The sequence below is a fragment of the Sminthopsis crassicaudata genome, chromosome 3, assembly GCF_048593235.1.
Source record: "Sminthopsis crassicaudata isolate SCR6 chromosome 3, ASM4859323v1, whole genome shotgun sequence".
In the NCBI taxonomy this organism is placed as follows: Eukaryota; Metazoa; Chordata; class Mammalia; order Dasyuromorphia; family Dasyuridae; genus Sminthopsis; species Sminthopsis crassicaudata.
Genome location: NC_133619.1, coordinates 643,124,837 through 643,148,759, shown reverse-complemented (window position 1 = coordinate 643,148,759; position 23,923 = coordinate 643,124,837). Strand labels below are relative to the sequence as shown.

At 37.2% G+C, this 23,923-nt stretch overlaps 1 protein-coding gene and 1 pseudogene across 1 annotated transcript in view; one reads left to right on the top strand and one right to left on the bottom strand.

Annotated features, from left to right (window-relative positions):
• LOC141562624 (sulfotransferase 2A1-like) overlaps positions 1-2,055 on the bottom strand; it is a 14,506-nt gene extending 12,451 nt beyond the window's left edge. The window contains exons 1-2 of the mRNA XM_074302629.1: positions 2,049-2,055; positions 1,296-1,403 (exon numbers count right to left, since the gene is read on the bottom strand). Of these exons, the coding sequence (XP_074158730.1) occupies positions 1,296-1,403; positions 2,049-2,055 (115 nt within the window). The remainder of the gene's footprint in view (positions 1-1,295; positions 1,404-2,048) is intronic.
• On the top strand, positions 2,054-23,923 carry LOC141562623 (sulfotransferase 2A1-like; annotated as a pseudogene).

The following is a 23,923-nucleotide window of genomic DNA, read 5'->3' as shown; positions in this document are numbered from 1 at the left end:
TGTTAAGTGTCTGAGGCCAAATTTGCACTCAATTTCTTCTGACTTCAGAGCTGCTGATCCATCCATTGCACCACCTAGCTGTCCCTGACTTTACCAGAGAAATGGGTATGGGAAGTGCATTCTGTCTTTTAAATTCTGCCATAAGCAAAGGTATAGGAGGAGGTTAGCAGGCAGTGTTTCTAGGGGTGGGTCAGCAGCATATATACAAGTGCCCCTTTGTCTTTTTGGTCTGAGGACTTGACTTGAGTTCTAATCCTGGTTGTACCATTTCCATGCAAGCTAGGGTCCTTCCAGAGACCTTGGAGTGTTGGAGTTAATGAAGCATTAGATGTAGAGTCAGGAAGCCCTGGGGTGGAATGTTGCTTCTCCCAAAGTCTTCTGATGAAACGTCAAATGCTGTCTCAGTTTTAAGTCTCTCTGGAGCATAGTCCCTTTCCAGTCTTCCTACCAGTGACTCTTTCCCTGACTACCAGTGACACTGAGCTCTGGGAACAGGAGCATGAATCTGGCCTGGCCCTCCTGGGGTGTCTCAAACACTTCTTCCTTTAAAGAGGATCAGGACACATTCCTGAGGGACAAACACAAGCAAAGGGGGACCATGCTGTCAGGATTATGGGTCTTCTCTGTCTCTCTTTTGGTGGCCTTATGGCTCCTGGCCAGCTTCTTTTCTTCTCAGACCCTGGTGTTGGTGTTCAGATTTGAAGTCTTAGCTTACACTTCCTGACACCATTTGGGGTTTTCTTGGCAAATATATTGGAGTGGTTTGCTATCCATTCTCCAACTTATTTTACAGGTGAGGAAACTGAGGCAAAGAAGACTAAATGATTTGTCCAGGAAAACAGAGCAAGGAAGTGTCTGAGTGTATATTTGAACTCACAAAAATGAATCATTCTCACTCTAATGTACTTGTCCCAAGACACTCTGTTTATATTTTAGGTTCTTAAGCTGAGGTCCATGAATCTCCAGAGTTATCCACAGAAGATTTCAGTGGATCCATGAAATTGAGGGGGACAACTTTGTTTGTAACAATCTCTTAATAAAGTTTAAAACTTAGTTTAATTATTTCAACTTTTTATTCTGAAAAGGGGTATATGAGCTTCACCAAACTCCCTGCCAGAGAGACCAGGGTGCACCAAAGTTTAGGAATCTCTGGTCACCAATGAGAAGGCTGGGCTACCTACAGTCTAAAGTCTCTTTGTTCTCAGAGGTCTGAGCCTGGAATGTGGAGGAATAGAAGAAAGCTCATCTCTTGTAGCCTCCTTCCCCAGGTCCTGTTTCCTTTCCCTGCTCCTTACCTGATTTAGGGTAGGTCACTATTATTACATCTTCATCCTGAAGTTCAAACTCATCCCGCAGCCGTTGAATATATTCCACATCATAATATCTGTGAAGGAAAGGGATTCCTTTGAAAAAAAAGAATTTTGTGGGATTCTCCATGTAGGCTGTTGGCTTCTGGTTAGGTGATAGGTTTTTCCTGGATCTTTGTCACTGCTGCTTCTGTTCCTGTGTCTGTTTTCTTGACTCTGCCTCTCCAGTCAACTACCCTCCCTTGATTAACCAAAGGGAAGGTGGGAGGATTAAGAAGCTTTGGATTTCACTTTTCTGATATAAGAATGATCAAAGCCAAGTAATATAAATCCCCTGGGTCTTCCTGCAAAAAGATACAGCTGTCACTGTATTTCTTAGTACAGGTGTCTTGGTCACATGGGCTCAGAACAACAAATATTAGCTAAACAAGACTTTATCCTAAGTCAGTTTCCATGGCACATATGTCTTTAAACTTCTGAAGAGGTGTCATAGAAAAAAAGAGGTCAGATCTGTTTGTTTTAGCTTCAAGGATAGAGTGGAAGAGAGATACAAAGAGTAATTGGGACTACATGTCCAGAAACATTTTCTAACAGCTACAATTATGGTTACAAGTTATTATCGATAAGCAATCATCAGCCATTAATAGAATACTTCCTGATAAGATATAGGAGGAGTAGAAGTACAACGAAATTTCCCTGAACTGTTGAATTTATCCTTGTGGAGAGTTGGCTCCACGTTACCTGGCATGGTCCCCCCAGGTAAACTTCTCAATGTGGCAGAACTTGAGGGTGAAGCCATTGAGCACAAAAGCCCCTACATTCTCCTTATCTTGATAGAGAGACCACCCTCCCTACATTAACCAACCCATAATAAGCAGCTCTGGATAAATGACAAATCCTCTGTCTTCTGTTGAGTAACCAAAGGCCAAGAGGAAAGCCACTGCATTCTGAAAGTGACCTTGTGAAGGACTGTTCTGGGGAATTTGAAGCTCTTTAAGGCTATTGATTGTTCCTTCTGACTCTCCTCCTCGACTCAATCTGGTCTGTAGCCAGAGACCTTCAGAAAATCATGGATGTTGCAGGACTAAGGGGAGAAACTGAAGAACCATTTGCTTTTGGTTTCCCAGAGCTGAATTCAGCCAGGACTGGATCATATTCATATAAGCAGACTGGGACTGTGATCATATCCTCTGAAAGGCTGGAGAATACTTCTTGGCATTTAGCTTTAACTGGTAAAGTTGGTTTAATAACCATTCACACAGATATACGAGGATCTATCACTAAAAGCAAATCAAAGGCTCTTTTAAGAGTCCTTACCATTCACCACAAGTTCCCTTGCCTGTATCTCAGGGCAAGCCACAGTTGTTTTTCAGTTTAACAGCAAAAGTAGTATTTTCACAATAAATAATGATTGCCACAAAAAAAATTTCATTTTGTTTTTTCTTTTCTTTTTTTTCTTTTTTTTTTTTTTTTTTTTTTTTTTTGGTTTGTGTTTAACATATTCCTATAGAAAAAAAGTTATCATTAAATATAAAGGAAGTTATCATATTTACATTTACATAATGGAAATGAATTGTAGTTCACTCACAACCCAGAAGGGCACAGAAAGTAGCTATCTTGGATAGATTATTGTGCTGCTTAATGTCAGTCCTTAGGCCCAAAGAGGAACTGGGGCAGAATCTTTGCAGTACATCACTGCTATTGGCACTCGGGAAAACTCATGGCTTAGTCATCCAGAAGTCCTCTGGAGTCTTTCCAGGAACCCTCAGAACTATGGGTAGAGGTGTGGGATTGGGGCTGTGTTTGGGAATTTTTAATTTAACTTCACTAATTTATTGTTGAAATTTAGCACTCTCAACTATTTGAAAAGTGTGTTCTGATAAGGGGTTTATGGAATTCAGCAAACTTTCTGCCAGAAAGTGTTATGGGCCAGAACTCTGAAACAAGGATTCTCACAAGGTGTTAATTCAGTGGAATTGATAAAGACAATGGTTACCTAGTTTAGCATGGTGATTAATAGTATACTAAATTTGGTATGATTGATTTAATCTTACAACAAATAATGGTTTCCTAGTGATATAATGATTCGTTTATAGTCAATGTAGAACATATAAATTGGGAACCTCAAACAAATTGAGATTGAGGGAAGAGAAGCAGACTGGAGAGAGAGAGGAGGCAGGACTATTTTGATTGTAGGGGCAGAGTTAGAAAGGCTGATTTGGGCTGGGTGTCTGGAAAAACTTTCTAATGACGAGTATCATGGGCAGTCATTATCACTGATAAACAATCATCATTGATTAACTTCTCCAAAGGGATAGTTCCTGAGAAGACATAACAAGAACAGAAGCAGAAACACATCCCCTTGAACTGTGTACACACTTTTCTCTCTAGAGCCCTCGGCCTTGGGGAGAGTGGTCTTCAGGTTGTCTTTGCTGCTACACTTATTTCCTCTGACCAGATTCACTTGTGAATGTGGCAGACCTAATGGATGAGACCATTTAGCAACAGAAAGCCCTATGTTCTGCCTCTCCTGTCAGAGGGACCATCTTGCATCATTTTGCACATAATAGGCAACTCTAGACAAAGGAAATTATATGATCCTGTATTTTCTATTCATTTGCAAAGAAGACCCAGAAAGAGGCAAACCATTGCTTTTATAAAGTGATCTAGATTTCTATTTTAGATGAAGAAATTGAACACATCATATATGACCTCCCTAAAAAGAAAACACTAGGACCAGATAGATTTACAAGTGAATTCTATCAAATGTTTAAAAGTCAACTAATTTCAATATTAAGTAAAACATTTGGAATAAAAAGAAAAGAAGGAATCTACCAAACTTGTTTTGTAAAACAAATATTATACTAATATTTAAACCAGGAAGAATAAACATAGAGAAAGAAAACTGTGGGCCAAGTTCATAACAAATATGGATGCAAAAATCCAAATTAAAATAATAGCTAAAAGATTATACCAATATATGACAAAGTGGGTTTAATACCAGGAATGCAGATATGGTTTAGTATAAGGAAAACTATTAACATAATAATATCAATAATAAAAGTAAATAAGTATGATTATCTCAACAGATGCAGAAATTGTTTTTGTAAAGTACAACATACAAATTATTAAAAAAAAAAAAAAAACCTTGAAGGTATTGTTATAAATGGATTTTCCCCCTTAAATTGATTAAAAAACCTCATTAATCTAAAACCATTAGCTGGTATTATTTGTAAAGGGATTAAGCTAAGAAGTCTTTCCAGTAAGATCAGGTAAGAAACAAAGATAGTCATTACCTCTAATATTGTATTGGAAATCCTAGTAATAGCAATAAGAGAAGAAGAAAAAAAAAAGACATAGAAGGGATCTGAATAGAAAATAAAGTGATAAAACTCTCTCTGTCTGTCTGTCTGTCTTTCTCTCAAATGTGATATACTTGGAAAATCCTAAAGATGCAAATAAAAAGTTAGTGGAAATAATAACTTTAGGAAAGTAACAGGATATGAAGTAAATCCACACAATTCATCAACATTCCTATGTATCACAAAGAAAATTCTGCAAGAAGAAATAGTAAGAAATATCCCATTTAAAATAGCTCTATATTGTATAAAATACCTGTGAGCATATCTGCCAAAACAAACCCAAGAAGTATATAAATAAATTACATTAAAATGTTTTATACAAATAAAATCAAATGTAAACTGAAGAAATATTAAATATTTGTGGATAGACAGAAGCAATATAATAAAAATGATAATTTTACCCAAACTAATTTATTAATTCAATGCCATCCTAATCAAATTATCAAAAAATCCTTTTACTGAATTAGAAAAAAACCAAAATTCATTTGTTAAAACTGTCAAGAATCTCAAAGGAATTATTTTAAAAATGTAAGGAGGGCAGTTTAGTAGTACTAGTATCTTATATGGCAGTAATTATAAAAACTATCTTGTAGTGACTAAGAAATAGAAAGTCAGGTCAATGACTGAAAATAGATACAACTTGTAGCAGCAAATAAATATAATACTTAATAATTGACAAATATGAAAACAAGATTGTGGGATAAGAAATTAATTTCTGATAAAAAAATTTTGGGGAAAACTAAAAAGCAATATGGCATAGTAATGGGCACAGACCATTGTCTTACTCCATTTATCCAGATAAGATTAAAATGCATATATGCTCTAGTTATAAAGAGATATATTACCAGACATTCTGAAGACTATGAATCAGATTTATATATAAGCAATAATTTATGAATAAATAAGGGAGAGGAAACACAGTAAAGTGCAAAATGGCTAGTTGTGCTTACATTCAATTAAAAAGGTATTGTACAAATAAAAGACATGTAGCCAATATCAGAAATAAAGCCAAAAATTGGAAGGAGGAATGTTATAGACAGTACTCAGAAAAATGTTTGATATCTTATATATATATATATATATATATATATATATATATATATATATATATATAAACATCATTGATATAAATATGATTCACTATCTATCCAAGTGATAAATAGTCAAATAATATGAACAGGCACTTTTCTATTCTAGAAACACATTTATGATCATATGGAAAAATTTTCTAAATCATTGATTAGAAAAATTCAAATTAAAACATTTTTGAGATGTCAAAAATAGAACAAGGAGATTGGCTAAAATGATTGAAGGGAAAAAGCAATAAATGTTGGAGGGAATGTAGAAACATTGGGATGCTAACTCATTTTTGGTGAAATTGTGAACTGATTTAACCCTTTTGGAGAGCAATCTAAAATTATAATCAGTTATTAAATTCCCTTTGATCCAACAATACCTCTGCTTGGTTTATTTTTTTTTCAAATAATCAGGAAAAAAGGAAAAGACCTTATATCTTTTAAACTATTTGGAATAGCAAATTCTTTGTGTGATGAAAAGAACTGGAATCTGCAGATACCTATCAATTGGGGGAATTGTAAACTCTGGACTAATTCTCTGGAGGACCTCAGGGTCAGCCAGAGTCCTTGGTCTTAGTGGGGGAGTGAAGGAGGCAGGAGAGCTACCACATGGCTTGTCAAAGATGGAGTCTGGAATCTGGAGTCTGGCATCTTCTTTTGTGTTTGTGGCTGAGAGCTGTGGCTGAGAGACTGTCTTCTGTCTTTGAGATGCCCTTAAATGCCTCAGTAGGATTTCATCACTACACTGAGCTGGCACAACCATTACACCACTATACTAAGTACTAAGTATATGCTTAACTATAAGTACCTTGCTGACCTAGATTTAAGTATACCTTTTCTGAGTTCTAGCCATCTACAGGAAATGACTGAACAAGTTGTGGTATATTGTTGTAATGAAATACTACTGTGCTATAAGAAATGGTGAGCTCAGTGATCTTAGACTTGCATCAAATAATGAAGAGCAAAGGGAGCAAAACCAAGAGAATATTGCATATAGTAACAGCGATTCTGTTTTGTTTTAAGAACAACTTGGAAACTTATATGAACTGATGCAAAGTGAAATGAATGAGTGAAACCAGGAGAAGATTACGCATAGAAATAACAATATTGTATGATGATCAACTGTGAATAATTTAGCTATTCTCAGCCATACAATGATCCAAGACATTTCTGAAGGATTTATGATAAAGGACATGATCTATCTCCAGAGAAAGCACTGATAGAGCCTGGGTGCAGATCTAAGTTACTTTTTCTTTATTATCTTTATTTTCCTGTTTAAAAATATTTTATCTTTCCTACTTACATATAAAATATTTTTTTATATTTGTTTTAAAACTTTGAGTTCCAAATTCTTTCCCTTTCTCCCTCCTCTCTCTCCTCATTGAGAATGCATATGGGAAGTTACATAAAAAAACCTCATCAAGATAAATAGTTTTTCTTAAAAAAAACCTCTTCTTTAATCTGCATTCAGACACAATCAATTCTTTCTCTTGATGTGGAGATTTTTCAACATAAATGCTTCAGAGTAATCTTGGATTATTGTATTAATGTATTGTATGAATAGGGAAGTCATTCACAGCTGATCATCCCACAACTTTGCTATTACTATATACACAGTACATTTGAATTTACTTGGGCTCATGGAGGACTTTCCAGGTATTTCTGATAGCATCCTACTCATCATTTCCTACAGAAAATAATATTTCTTTATAATAATATACCAGAATTTATTCAGCCATTCCCTATTTAATGGACATCCACTCAATTTTCAGTTCTTTGCTCTGAGAAAAGAGTTTATATATGTATACATATATATGTATGTGTGTATATAAATATATATACATATATATTTATATACACACATACATACATACATACATATATTTGATAAATTTCCCTATACTTTGAGGAAGGAGGCCTCCATCAGAGAAACTGGCTTTAAAATCATTTTCATGATTATGATTGCTAACTACATTCCCTCCTTGTTAATTCTATTCTCTTTTGTTATGGGCCAGAAATAAAGTACTAAGTCACTGGAATTGATAGAGACAATTGATTATGTACTTAGTAGTTATTAGAGTTCAGACCTTTAAGAAAACATATATAAGGAAGAGCTCCCACAAGCCCACAGAATACCACAAGCCCACTCTCTCAGAGTCGGAGTCAGATTCATTTGTGTTGTCTGGAGGCTTTGGATTCAGAGGGACCTAGAGGCTGAAGTTGGAAGAAACAAAGGACTAGCAGCAAGAGCTTTCGGAAGCAAGGAGAGAGATAGGCCTCTAAGAAAGCTAACAGGCTATTTTGAAGGAGACAATAAAGGATTTGAACTTTTAGGGCCTGTCTGTATTTGGGGTGATTATTGAACTGAACTGAAACTAAAGCTGCCTCCAGAAGCTCCCCAAGAAATCTGCTCTCAGAGAACATTATACTTTAGAGAAGAGAACATTACATTCTTTCTTTTTTGTTACCCTCTCCCTCCTCAAAAATATTTTGCTTCTGATCACCCCATTTCCCAATATTCTCTCTTTTATCACCTTTTCTGTTGCTCATAACCCTTTTCTCTCCTACTTTCCTACACGATAAGATAGATTTCTCTTCCACATTGATTTTGTATATTATTCCCTCTTTGAGCCAATTCTGATGAGAGTCACTCACTCTTCCCCCCATTCTTCTACTTTTGCTCCATTGCAAAAGTTTTTTCTTGATTCTTTTGTGGCAGATAATTTACTCCATTCCACCTGTCCCCTTCCTTTGTTCCTCTGTCTTCCCTTAATTTTATTTTTCTAGCTATTATCCCTTTGTATTCAATTTAAACCTGTGCCTTCTGTCTACATACATACATACATATATATATATGTATGTATGTATGTATGTATGTATATATATATGTGTGTATATATATATATATATATATACATATATTTCTTCAACTGTCCTAATAATAATAAAAATGGTTACAAGTTGTAATATTCTTCTCTAAAATGTAATATTTTCTTGTTGGGGTTTTCTTGGGGTCTGTGGAGGCAGCTTTCCTTTCAGTTCAGTAATCACCACAAATACAGTCAGGGATTAAAATCCAAATCCTTTATTGTCTCTTTCCAAGTCTTGTCTCCTTTCCTGGTGGCTCACTTAGCTTTCTTACAGTCCAGATCCTTTATTATCTCCTTTCTGGGCTGGGCAACTTTCTGGAGAGCCTTTCAGTCTGGCCTTGGTTCCCAGAGTTTGAGCTCCTGCCTGTCTTCTCTGGCTTCTGAATCTACCCAACTTCCAAGGGTTTGTACTTCAACCTCTTCTTACCTTCTCTCAAACCAACAGCAGATTAAGTCCCTAAACTAGTTTTGGAGTAAATAATCCACCAATATTTGGAGAACAACCCATTCCCAGAAGAAGATACCTTGGAAGAAGTTCAGAACAGTTCTGTTTTAAATGGGCAGGGGAACAGTCTGCTGAGCCCAGATCCCAGCACAGACCAGTGCAAGGAGCTGGGATGGGGAGTCAGATTGTTGAACCTTCCATGCATCTGGCAATCTTCTGTGTGCCTCTTAGGCTATTCTGTCCTGGTTTCAAGAAGTTGATTTGGCAGATTTGCTACAAAAACCAAATTGTAAACCACTGAGCTGCTTCTCCCCCAGGAATGCCAGATCTAACCGCCATTACCCAGCACTGGAACTCAATCAGCAGAATTGCCCCAGGGCAAATTAAAGCAGCTGTTATTCCTTTGCATTGAACAAACCTTAAGCCTTAAAAAAATGAATAAAAAATCAAAAAGAACTCTCACTATAGACAACTTTTATGGAGACTGCAAAATATAGGCCTCAAATCCTGAAGTCTCTAAAGGTAAAGCAACTCTAGATGAAGCCCCAAAGGGAGACATGAGCTGGTTTCCATTTCACAAGGCTTTCTTGGAAGATTGCAAAAAGGATCTTAAAAGAGAGAAGAAAATTGGGTATATGAAATGAGATCATTGCAAGAAGTAATGGAAAAAGCATATGATGCTCTACAAAAGAGATGAAAATGACATCAATTCACTGAAAAACTTAATTTGTGAAATGGAAAAAGAATGCAATGAACAAAAAAATTCAATTGGCCAATTACAAAAGGAGCTAAAAAAAAAGTCACTGCAGAAAATAATACATTAAAAATTAGACTTGACCCCCAACCAAAAATTAAACTTGAAATACAAAAATTAAAAGGAGAAATCAATAATATTGAAAGTAAAAAAACTATTGAATTAATAAATAAAACCAAGAGTTGGTTTTATGAAAAAGCCAATAAAATAGATAAACCTTTGGTAAATCTGATCAGAAAAAAGAAAGAGGAAAATCAAATTGTCAGTCTTACAAATGAAAAGGGGGATCTTTCCACCAATGAAGAGGAAATTAAAGAAATAATAAGGAGTTACTTTGCCCAACTTTATGCCAATAAGTTTGATAACTTAAGTGAAATGGATGACTTCCTCCAAAAATATAGGCTTTCTAGATTAACAGAGGAGGAAATAAATTGCTTAAATAGTCCCATTTCAGAAAAAGAAATAGAACAAGCTATTAATCAACTCCCCAGGAAAAAATCCCCTGGACCAGATGGATTTACATGTGAATTCTACCAAACATTTAAAGAACAATTAGCCCCAATGCTATATAAACTATTTGAAAAAATAGGGAATGAAGGAGTCCTACCAAACTCCTTTTATGACACAGACATGGTACTGATACCTAAACCAGGTAGATCTAAAACTGAGAAAGAAAATTATAGACCAATTTCCTTAATGAATATTGATGCTAAAATCTTAAATAAGATATTAGCAAAAAGACTTCGGAAAATCATCCCCAGGATAATACACTATGATCAAGTAGGATTCATACCAGGAATGCAGGGCTGGTTTAATATTAGGAAAACTATTAGTATAATTGACCATATTAATAATCAAATTAATAAAAACCATATGATCATCTCAATAGATGCAGAAAAAGCATTTGACAAAATCCAACATCCATTCCTACTAAAAACCCTTGAGAGTATAGGAATAAATGGATTATTCCTTAGAATAATCAGGAGCATATATTTAAGACTGTCAGTAAGCATAATATGCAATAGAAATAAACTGCAACCTTTCCCAGTAAGATCAGGAGTGAAACAAGGTTGCCCACTATCACCATTACTATTCAATATAGTACTAGAAACTCTAGCCTCGGCAATAAGAGCCGAGAAAGAGATTCAAGGAATTAGAGTAGGAAATGAGGAAATCAAACTATCACTCTTTGCAGATGACATGATGGTATACTTAGAGAACCCCAAAGACTCTGCTAAAAAGCTCTTAGAAATAATTCAGAATTTTAGCAAAGTGGCAGGATACAAAATAAATCCACATAAATCCTCAGCATTCTTATATATCACCAACAAAATGCAACAGCAAGAGATACAAAGAGAAATTCCATTCCAAACAAATGTTGAGAGTATAAAGTATTTGGGAATCCATCTACCAAAGAATAGTCAGGAACTATATGAGAAAAATTACAAAACACTTGCCACAAAAATAAAGTCAGATTTAAATAATTGGAAAGACATTCAGTGCTCTTGGATAGGCCGAGCGAATATAATAGAGATGACAATACTCCCCAAACTAATCTATTTATTTAGTGCTATACCAATCAGACTCCCAAGAAACTATTTTAATGACCTAGAAAAAATAACAACAAAATTCATATGGAAGAATAAAAGGTCGAGAATTGCAAGGGAACTAATAAAAAAAAAAGTCAGAGGAAGGTGGTCTAAGTGTACCTGATCTAAAGCTATATTATATAGCAGCAGTCACCAAAACCATTTGGTACTGGCTAAGAAATAGAACGGTAGATCAGTGGAACAGATTAGATACAAAGGACAAAAAAGGGTACATCTATAGCAATCTAATCTTTGACAAACCCAAAGATACCAACATTAGGGACAAAAATTCATTATTCAGAAGAAACTGTTGGGAAAACTGGAAATTAGTATGGCAGAAATTAGATATGGACCCACACTTAACACCATATACCAAGATAAGATCAAAATGGGTCCATGATTTAGGCATAAAGAATGAGATCATAAATACATTAGAGGAACAGAGAATAGTCTACCTCTCAGACCTGTGGAGGAGGAAGGAATTTATGACCAGAGGAGAATTAGAGATCATTATTGATCACAAAATAGAAGATTTTGATTACATCAAACTAAAAAGTTTCTGTACAAACAATACTAATGCAAACAAGATTAGAAGGGAAGTAACAAATTGGAAAAATATTTTTAAAAGGAAAGGTTCTGACAAAGGTCTCATTTCCAAAATATATAGAGAACTGACCCTGATTTATAGGAAACCAAACCATTCTCCAGTTGATAAATGTTCAAGGGATATGAACAGACAATTCTCAGATGATGAAATTGAAACTATTTCCACTCATATGAAAGAGTGTTCCAAATCACTACTGATCAGAGAAATGCAAATTAAGACAACTCTGAGATACCACTATACACCTGTCAGATTGGCTAAGATGACAGGAACAAATAATGATGAATGTTGGAGGGGATGTGGGAAAACTGGGACACTGATACATTGTTGGTGGAGTTGTGAAAGAATCCAGCCATTCTGGAGGGCAATTTGGAACTATGCCCAAGAAGTTGTGAAACTGTGCATACCCTTTGACCCAGCATTGCTGTTATTGGGATTATATCCCAAAGAAATACTAAAGAGTGGAAAGGGACCTGTATGTGCCAAAATGTTTGTGGCAGCTCTTTTTGTGGTAGCTAGAAACTGGAAGTTGAATGGATATCCATCAATTGGAGAATAGTTGGGTAAATTGTGGTATATGAAGGTTATGGAATATTATTGCTCTGTAAGAAATGACCAGCAGGAGGAATACAGAGAGGCTTGGAGAGACTTACATCAATTATTGCTGAGTGAAATGAGCAGAACCAGAAGATCACTGTACATTTCAACAACAATACTGTATGAGGATGTATTCTGATGGAAGTGGAAATCTTCAACATAAAGAAGATCCAACTCACTTCCAGTTGATCAATGATGGACAGAAATAACTATACCCAGAGAAGGAACACTGGGAAGCGAATGTAAATTGTTAGCACTACTGTCTATCTACCCAGGTTACTTATACCTTCGGAAGCTAATAATTAATGTGCAACAAGAAAATGGTATTTATACACATATACTGTATCTAGGTTATATTGTAACACATGTAAAATGTATGGGATTACCTGCCATCGGGGGGAGGGAGTGGACGGAGGGAGGGGATAATTTGGAAAAATGAATAAAAAAATAAAAAAATAATAAAAAAAAAGAAAAAAAAGAAAAATGAATACAAGGGATAATATTATAAAAAATATATAATAATAAAAAAAATTGAATGCCAACACCAGGGTCTGAGAAGGAAAGAAGCTGGCCAGGAGCCATAAAGCTACCAAAAAAGAGACAGAGAAGACCAATAATCCTGACACCATGGTCCCTCTTTGCTTGTGCTTGTCCCTCAGGAATGTGTCCTGATCCTCTGTAAAGGAAGAAGTATTTGAGACAGGCCAGATTCATGCTTCTGTTCCCAGAGGTCAATACCAGTGACAGTCAGGGAAAGAGTCACTTGGAAAGGGATTATGTTCCAGAGAGACTTAAAACTGAGACAGGATTTGATATTTCAGCAGAAGACTTTGGGAGAAGCAACATTCCAACACAGGGCTTCCTGACTCTACATCCAATATTTCATTAACTCCAACACTCAGAGGTTTCTGGAAGGTCCCCTAGATTGCATAAAAATGATACAACTGGGATTAGAACTCAAGTCAAGTCCTCAGATCCACAGGGCAAAGGTGCACTTGTACATATGCTGTGCTATAAACCCTGCTGACACATCCCTAGAAATGCTCCCTACTCCACTCCTCCTATGTCTTTGTCTACATGAGCAGACCTCAAGACCCAGAATGCACTTCCCATCCCCATTTCTCACATGAAGTCTTATTCCTCCTTTATGGACTAGGAATCTCTGCCTTATCTTCTGAGTCCCATCAGGGATAGATCTTCCCATGACAGCTGGTTCTCTCTTACATCTCTCATGCAAACTTCCAGGCAGGTCTAGCTAGTGGAATATGTTTCACAGAGTTGCTCTGTCTGGATCCACCTCAAGTCATGACATTGAGCAACATGAACACTGGGAACACATATTTAAGTCTCCCAATTCTGATCACAATACACTGACACATTGTACACTAAGCCTAGACTTTGTGCTTGCCGTCTCCCCCATCCTGAAAGGTTCCCCTTCCTCATCTTGGTCTCATACCTTCCCTGGCTTCCTGCAGGACTGAGCTCAAATATCACCTTCTACTAGAAGCTTTCCATGAAACTCCCAACTCCCTGCTCTTTCCTCTCTGAGATCTCCCTGCATCCATTCTCTATGTCACTTATATGAACTCAGTTATTCACATTTCTCCTCTTACCTTACAATATGAACTCCTTGTGGTAAGAGAGTGAGTTTTTGCTTTCCCTCTGATCCCTAGCATTCAGCACAGTGTCTGGCACCCCATAAGTGCTCCAAAGATGCTGGTGGAATCGCCATAGGCTCTTTGGTGTAGCCATCCACCTCCCCAGGCACATTTGAATTTCATCTCAACTTAGTAAGTAGCACTCTCTCAGGTAGAGCTGGGGAGTCCTTCCCCCTCCTCCTGTGGAAGTTTTTCACTAGATTGTTCAAATGTGGGCAAGACTGAAATCTGTGAAGTCTCTCCTGCCTCTCCTACCTATGATTCTGTGAATAAAATAATCATGAGACCCTAACCCATCCTTTGTTTTTATTCCATGCAGGAACCCACTGGATGATGCAGATCCTCAGCCTGATCTACTCAAAAGAGGACCCCACTTGGATTAAATCTGTCCCTTATTGGAAACGTTGTCCCTGGATAGAGATAAAAAATCACATGGAAATGGTCAAGAATAAGGTGGACTGCCATCTCTTCATTTCCCATCTCCCAGGCCATCTCTTCCCTAAGTCCTATTTCACCAGCAAGGCCAACGTGAGCACATGAGGGCCCCAATTAGAAGTGAAAGAAATATATCTAGGAGTTGGAGGGAGGATAGGACAGAGAGAAGCTGGCAGAACATTTCTGGTCCATATTTCATAGGATTTCAGGGATGGGAGGATATTATGTGAGCCAGCTGCTAGTGGCTGCTGGGATCTAATTCTGACCAGTAGATCCCTTCCTGTGAGAGCATGATAATGATATAAGGAGACTGAGAGGAAGGTGCATTCTCTGACCTCTTTCCTCTTCCCTCTTTGCTCTGATTTATTTCATTCCTACTTCAGGAGCAACATCTCTCAGGAAAGGGTGATTTGCAATTCCTAGAAGTGTATTATGATTCACAGCTGTGGGGGCTTTAGAAGAATTGACCTTCCCCTTCACACTTAGGCGAGGTCCTTAATAGGAGGCAGACAGAGGGATCTCTCTACTTAATATCCTTTATACGTGGCCTCCTAATTCTCCTACTTGTCCCTTCTGTCCATGTCATTGCTCAACTTCTACTGTGGTGAGCAAGGCAAAAGTACTGTGGAGAACATTCAGATTAAGAGCATGAGATAAAGGAGAAGGGAAAGGAAAAAAAAAGGGAAGCATGAAGAGGATTTGGATAGGTTTGAAGGAATGCCTGAAATTGTATTGGAGAAGAGCAAATTTCAAAGGAATTGAGAGGCTTCCTGGGGAATTAGGAGTAGTAGGAAGGGCCTCTGGAGAGATAGAAGAGCTCTTCTTCTAATATCTAAAAGGCCAGCATACATAGGAACGATTAGGTATACCTGGTCCCAGTAGAGATCTAGGAGTAATGTTAGGAGATATGACAATAGGGCTAATTGAGGCTAAATGTTAAGAACAACTTCTTAATAATGGGAGCTTTCATGGTATGGAATAGGCTTTCCCACGAAGTGACAGAATCTCCACCCTACAGGTTTTCAGGCAGAAGTTTAGAGGCCATTTTTTGCAATATGATAGGGAATATTCTTTTTTTTTTTCTAAAAATATCAGTGACAATGTCATTGATATGATATTTTTCCAGATCTCTAGATAATATTAAAGTAAAATAAGTAGATGATTAAATAGGAACATTAGATATCATCTTCCAGATAATCACATATTAGTCTTTTCTCCAATCAAATGTTAAAATATCTATTGTTTGATAGTACTTATTTTTGTAACAGAGGAATGCAAACATAGTGTGAGGAGACATAGCTGATTTCGACTCTTGGACTGAAAAAATACTTTGGTCAGTTCACCAGAAGACTTTCTTTTTTCCAGTCCAATATTAATATTCAATAGTCTGGATAATTTTAAAAACAAAACAAAAAATTGCAAATGACTTCACAAAAGCAATATGATGTCACATGGATAGGTTCAGCAGATGTCCTGTTCTCTACACAACCAATGGGAAATCAGCTTTTTCAAAATGATAATAGAATAAAGCCATGTCCTGAACTGATTCTTTAGAGTTCATTTTATCTTTTTTTTCTTTAAAATTGATTCTTTGATTCTAGCAAGAACATACTAAAAATATAGGTAACTAAGATTTTTTTATTGGGGCTATTTCACTGGTGAAATTCTCCAGGCTACATCCACACTACTTTAGGTATATATCACTGGACTTGGGTCTTTCTTTGGTTCAACTTCTGGATCACTTTCCTCATCACATTTCTCATTCCATTCCTTGTCATCAATATGTTCACAACTTCTCCTCCTTCTCATTTCCCCCTTCCTCTTCTTCTTCCTCCTTTTCCTCCTTCTCTTTTCCTCTCTTCCTCCTTCTTTTTCAACATCATCATTATCATTTTCATCTCTCTTCCTTCTCTTATAGAATATAATACTGATCTTTAGACTTTACATTTACTGTTGGTCAGTCATGTAGTCATATGGGTCTGGTCATAACACTATGGACCACAGCATATCAGGCTCTTCCATCCTCTATATCCGTTGAGGTCTGTCCAAGTTTATGTTCCTTTTTTCCATGACTCTACCTCTCCATCTTATTCTTTGCTGCCTGCCGTCTCAACTCTGTCTCCCAGCCAGACTCTTCTCCAGGCTCAATGTTGCCTCTCTCTAGCAGAGAATGGGCACGTGATAACTCAGGGGCTTGTTGGAAAATTCTTCAACCAATGAACTTGCTCCTTTTAAAGGTTGTATAAACTCCTTTAAATATGTAAACTCTCCCCCAGAAGTCCAAAGGTGTAAACGCCTTTCAAAGGCCTGAACCAAAGGTGTGAATTCTGAGCTAGAGAATTATTTAGACAACCTGAGTTATCACCTTGTAATCCTAACATCCCCCCCTTTCTTTTGATTTAGAACATAGGGTGGTCATGGCCTTGAAACACAAATCCATCAATATGGAAGGTATTAAACACAATTACATAAATTACATAAACACATAGTAACAGAACACATGCTAGAAGTGATGTAACAAACAACATGATCAAATAATCATAAATTGAGAATTTATACATGTCCATAAGTCCATTGTCCATTACTTCATGTGTCAAAAATCCAATAATTCCTGCAAGTTTTGAAGTTCTTTAACAGTCTTCTTATTAGCCATGCTCTTTCAGTGTCAGATGTTTCTTAGGATTTTCTCCTTTGTTTTGAGGTCTTTCTCTTTTTCTGTCTCTCTTCAGGTGCTTATTGCCACCCATCTGTTTCCTTCCCCATCTGTTTCCTTCTGCCTATTAAAATACAAGCAAACCCTCTCTCCCAGGCAGTTAACCTATCTAATTTCCTCCTTTTTATCACTTTCTAAATCTCTTCTCATCATCTGGCAATTACATTGGAGCTGTTTGCACTGGACACTGCCCTGTTGGTTTAAAAGGCCTGTATTCTCCCCAAGTGAAATCTATTTCTGCAATCTGATTGCCTTTTGGCTGACTTATCAAGTAATCTCTTTCTTCCATGTGATTACTTTTCTGTTGGTTGATCAAATCAGAATCCTAACCTTCTAAAGGCTCTTTGGGTGTAATCTCAGCTGCCATCATGCCCCACCTATCTTTTGATTGATATCGTGGACCTGGGCTCCACCTCTCATTTCCTGGGGTCAATCCACATTCAGAGGCCCAGTGCAAGCCCTTGTGACATTTTGGACATGGGGTTTTAGGTCTTCTCTCACCCTGTCTTCTCATTCTATCTCCATATCTACATTGAGCTCTTAAATGTCCAATTTTTTCCACATTGAAAATATCACCGAGTTTCTCTAGAAGTCCCTTGCCAGGAGGGACCCTGTCTTTCCATGTTCATCATAGTCTGGGTGTAAAAAGCATTTGTTCCTACTGTAGCACAGCATCTTATGATCTCCTCTAAAGAAGCATCTTTGTCTAATCCCCATATAATTCTCTTGCAAATCTCATTGGCATTTTCCTTAGCCAGATGTCTGGTCATTATTTCTGTAGCTGCATTTTCTCCAATAGTTCTTTTGACAGCAGTTTGCAAACGTCCCACAAAATCTGCAAAAGGTTCATTGGGACCTTGCTCTATTTTAGTGAAACCCTCCCCCTGATCTTTCTGTCCAGGGAGGAAACCCCAAGCTTTTATTGCAGCCTTAGAAATTTGCTCATACACTATCATGGTATATTTAATCTGTTCTGAATTCTCTCCATACTGACCTTCACCAGCTAAGTGCTCAAAAGTGAATTGTGTGTTAACTCCTGTTTCCAAATTGCATCTGACTAGGATTTTACATAATTCATGAAACTCCACAAGCCATAACAAATTTTCTCCAGATTGTAGGCATGTCCTTACTATGGATTTCCAATCATTCAGGGTTAGGACTTCATAAGACAAACCATCTAGTAACATTTTAACATAAGCTGATGTAGCCACATAAAGGGTACAACCTTTTTTCAAATCTTTAATTTTATTCAAATCTAAAGGTGTATATCTTCTCCTTTTTTGACCTACAGAGTCAATATCTTCAATCACAAGATATGCATATATAAAATCACTTATATCCTGTCCTTCTCTCTTAGCTTTAACCAATGCTTTTTCTAATCTTGTAGTAGGCTGCTTCATAGGCCATTCTGTTTGTGTTTCTGCCTCTTCCCCTCCTCCTTCTTGCTCCACCCCTGCAGGGTTAATTGAGGGAGGAGATGGGAAATGCTCCTGTTGCTCAGAATTGTACTTAACTCCATTGTTATCTGATTCATCCTTTTCACCTAGTTTAGTTGACACCTCCCCATTTTTCTCCTTCTTTTCCTTTAGAATAACAATTTTTAAAGCTACTTGGATTAAATTGTAGGTATTAAGTGTATCTTTGGAAATTGAGTTTCTTTTGGAATTGTAGTGTTCATCTAATTGCTCTCCTACTAATTTCCACTCTTCTGGATCCAATTCTTTTTCCAGAGAAAAACAATGACATATGACCTGCATAGTTTTTGAAAGTTCAATAATCTCCTCCAAAATTATAATCAATCCTTGGCTTTTCATAACCTTGATAAAGCTCTCTAAACATTTTCCTTGAACAGAAGGCATTTGCCCCATTTCACGGAAATTCTACTTTAGCTCTTTAACAAAGTTTCCTTGTTACTCACGCTTCTGGGTCAGAGAGACTTTTCCACTGAGAAGGGCTCAATGTTGCCTCTTTTATCCTCGCAGAGAAGGGGCATCTGGGAACTCAGGGGCTTGTGGAAAAATACTTCATCCAATGAAGTTGCTCCTTTTAAAAGTTGTGTAAACTCCTTTAAACATGTAAACTCTCTCCCAGAAGTCCATTTTCCCTATGTTATCTGGGCGCATTTTGACTTTTAGTGTCCATTCTCTATGATTTCTCCTTGTTTGCATTGTCTGCACTCTTTTAAATGTGTTAATTAGTATATACCCAGAGTATCTTCATCTGCTTCTTCTGAACATTATCCCTTTAGTCAATCAAATGAAACATCCCATAAGCACTCCATCTATCCCCAGAATTGTCTCCCTTTGTGTCTTCAGGATTTTTTTATATAGAATTTCCACTCCCTCTAGAACAGACATCCCTTCTATTGGATACTTCTCTTTCCCATACTTTTCAGCTGAAAATTATTTTAAGTTATAAGACTCCTATCATATACATTACTATCTGTTCTTTATTTAAATGCCATCCTCAGCCAGGATATTGTCATGCCTTTATTCTAAGCTACTGTCTAATAAATGCTTATTCTCTTTCTTTCCCTCTTTTTTCTTATTGCTAAGAAATGACTATATTCGATATCTAATAGTGTCATTATGGTAATAGCTGCTTTGTATTAACAGAAAGACATTGTCATTATCAAAAAACTCAAGTCATGAATGAGAAAATTATTTTTTCCACAAAAGAGTCATGTCTACAATTTTGACAAAATCTAAGTGTAACTCTAATTCTGAGGTAGTTTTTAATTCTGGTGAGCACCAGGACTCGACATTATGAGCACGTTTAGGGAAAAGCAATTTAGCTCAGAGAGTAAGTATTCCCATGACCACAGCAGAAATATGAAAAGCTACCAACATGAGCAATCCATTCTACTGAGTAATTATATACAGCTGAGTGTAATGTCAGGCTAGCTTTCTGGAGGGCCTTGGGAACAGCCTTGGTCTCAGCCATGAGAATAGTCAGGAATATAGTCCAAAGTCTTTATTGTCCCCTTCACAGTCTGTATCTGTTATAGTTTGACCCACTCTTCTCTGCCAGTCTGATCTTAGTACAGGAAGCAAGAGAGCCACCAAGAGGATGATCAAAGATAGAATGTCTGTGGCTGACTTTATCCTCAGTTTAAATACCCTATTACAATTACATCAACTATAGAATTATTACATCACCATGCTAAATACTAAGTATATGTAAACTAGATAATCATTGTCTCATCAATTCCACGGAGTTAACATCTTGTTTCAAGTATACTTCTCCAAAGTTCTGCCCTCTACAGCTGGGGAAATAGTCAGTAGAAACAGTTTACCCAGTAACAGCAATTGACAGAGATAATTCAGTCAACCAGCCAAAAAACATTTATTAAGCACCTGCTACCTGCCAGCACAGTAGTAACGACTAAGGATAGAAGGAATGGATGGAGAAAGCAGCTCTGAAAAATGGGTCAAATGCTCTCCCTGCTAGAGGTACTTCATAAGGAAGGAAAATGGATGTACTAACCACACAAGGTTCCAATTTCTCTTTCAGCTCCTTTATGTTGCCAGGAATCCAAGGGACATCCTTGTATCTTGATACCATTTTAGAAATTATATCCCATGTTACCCATTATGCTCAACTTTTGAGCATTTCTTTGAAGAGTTCCTGCAGGGAAATGGTGAGTGAAGAGGGAATGATGGAACTGCATCCTACTTCCCATCCTTATCACTTTCCCCTATATTTATTCCACACCCTTTTGCCATCATAATGAGAATCCCTATTTAATTGATATCCTTCCATTTCCTGGGAGGCACATTCCTTCCAACAGCTCAGCAATACAGACAGGGCAATGACTGTCTTTCCCACTTTAGAGAAAAGTGTTAGAAGTGAAGACTGCAAAAGGGATTTTTTTCAAGACTATATGACTAAGAAATTTACAAAGATGACATTCATTGGAGCCCAGGCCTTTTGAAACTAAGACCAGCTGGAATCTGGATTGAAATGTATATCATTATAGTTCCCTTACTTCCTCCATAAAAAGGACCATTTATTTCAGGGGACCCAACCTAACCTCTCCTCTTGCTGAGATTTTTCAGGGTAAGGCAACACCCAAACCAAGTTCTTGGTTAAGCTTCTGACTTCCTTAGTTCTCTTCTCCTAGCTAGCTTTCTGTTGGATCACAGTTTTCTGTGACTAGGAATTCCCTCCCCATCACTGTACCTATCCACCCCTATCCCCACAGACACACATAATGTAAACTAAGAGCAGAATTTATTTCTTTGTCGATGATTCTCATTCTGACCAACACCCAGGTCAGAGTAAGCACCTTATTCATCTAAAACAGAAATAACCTGGGCTCTCATCTCTCCTTCCCAATTCCTCTCCCAGTGACATATGGGTCCTGGTTTGACCACATCACAGGGTGGCTAACCATGAGAAATTTGGAGAAGTTCTTGCTCCTAATCTATGAGGAATTTCATCAGGTAAGGTCCCTGTTCTTTGCCTTTTTCATCTTTCTAAGGGGGCTCCATTAATGTTACTGCCTTCCCTGTCTAAATGATTTCCAATTTATCTTGTATATATCTTAGTTGTGCATAACCAGTTGTATGTTGTATCAATCAGAAAAACAAAACAAAACATTTTCTAAGGGAGTATTATGTGCCAGTTACTTTGCTAAGTGCTAGGAAGACAAAATAAATTCTTAGGAATCTAAGGTCGAAAAAAAAATAGGTCCTGCCCTCAAAAAGCATAAAATCTAATTGGGGGAAAATGTGCACACAATTTTCTAAGAACAAGAATAGGACTGTGCCATAAATTGGACATCCTCAGAAGAGAGAAGGTGATAGGATCAAGACTTGGGAAAGCCTTCCTGTACAAGGGGGAATTTTAGTTAGGATGTTAAAGAAGCCAGGGAGGTCAGAAAGAATGGACAGCTGAGAGCTTTCAAAGCATGGGGGAAAGTCAGAACAAATGCCCCAAACTAAGACATGGAAGTTCTTCTTCATCAGTGACTGATATTGGGTCAAGAAGGAGGGGAAAACAGGCACAAACATCTAGAAATAGGACAGAGCACACAGACCTAAGGAGAAAGCTGGAGTATCAACCCAGCATGTCAGAAATTGCATCAACAGAGCAGCTGAGAAAGAGAAAGGAAGATTGAGTCCCAATTCAGAGAGGCCAGACTCCATATGACAGTGTTTGGTTCTGAAGGTACCAACATATGATGCAGTAACTTATTTAAAAAACAAGACAAAATAAAACAAAAAACAGACCATTAAGTGTTCTTTATAATACCTGCCAGTTCTGATCCTGAATCCATCCTCTGGTCCAGTCACGTCCACTCACTGTGAATCTCTTCCATGAAGATCCTGGCATTTCTCAAGAGTTCTTTGCAGGATATCTCCATATCAGAATCAGAAGCTTCTCTCTGATAGCCACATGAGGCTGATTTTCTTTGTGTGGCTTGGGAACTTGGTGGGAGGAGCTCCCAAAATCCTGAGTAAGAAGGCTGTCTTTTTTCCTTACCAGGAATCTCTTCAGTTTTCCCTTACCCACCATCCATATCTACTTTCCCTCCTGCCTAACATCCTTCCTTTCTTTTCATTATGGTTTTGTTAATCCCTCTTCTCTTTCTTCATCTAGCTTCCTTCTCCTCTTCATCTAATCCTTTTCTTCACTCTTCATAGCTTAGTGTTAAAAAAATTTCTTCAGAGTTCTCTTTCCTTTTCCTTTATGATCTTATCCTACTGGTTTTCTTTTCCCTATTTTCCCTAATCCCTTTTCCCTTTCTCCTTCCTCTCCTCAACTACTCCATTTCCTAATAGCATATATTTCACTTTTCCTCATCTACTCAGCATCCCTTAACTTCCCCATTCAAACTCTTCTTTCAATTTCCTCTTTATTCCTCTTTCCCTTCATTTTCTTCAATTTTCTTTTCTTCTTTTCTCTCTTTATATCTACTTCCCACATCAGATGTTCATTCACTCAACGTAATTTCTTATTTCACTCTTGTTTCTCTTCCCTACAGTACTTCAAATTATCTTCCTTCTTTTGTTTCCTATTTCATTCCTTTTTTCATTCCTACTTCAGATCTTGTCCTCCTTCCCATTCCTACTACACCCTATCACCCACTCCAATGTCTTTTCTCCCTGTAATTAGTGCTTTCTCTGTTTCCATCACATCTTTCCCTTCAGATTCTTCCTTCTCTCTTCATCTAAAATCCCAGCTTCTGCTTCTCTTATTTTTAAACTTTTCTTCCCACTATTCCTCCTATCCTCCATTCACGTTTTATCTACTTCATCCCGATCCTCTACTCCTTTTTCCTTATCACTTTTGGCCTTTCTCTTTCCCTTCTTTCCTTTTTCTATGACATTTTCACCCCACTATAATAGGGTGCTGTATTTTTTCTAGAATCTTAAGGTTAGTGTGGGAAAAGTTTGCCAATTCTTGGACAAGTAGCTGAGTGCAAAAGAACTCAATTCAGTTGTGGAGAATATTTCCTTCCAAGTCATGAAAAACTATATGCTGGTGTGTGGAGCAAGTATGAAGTAA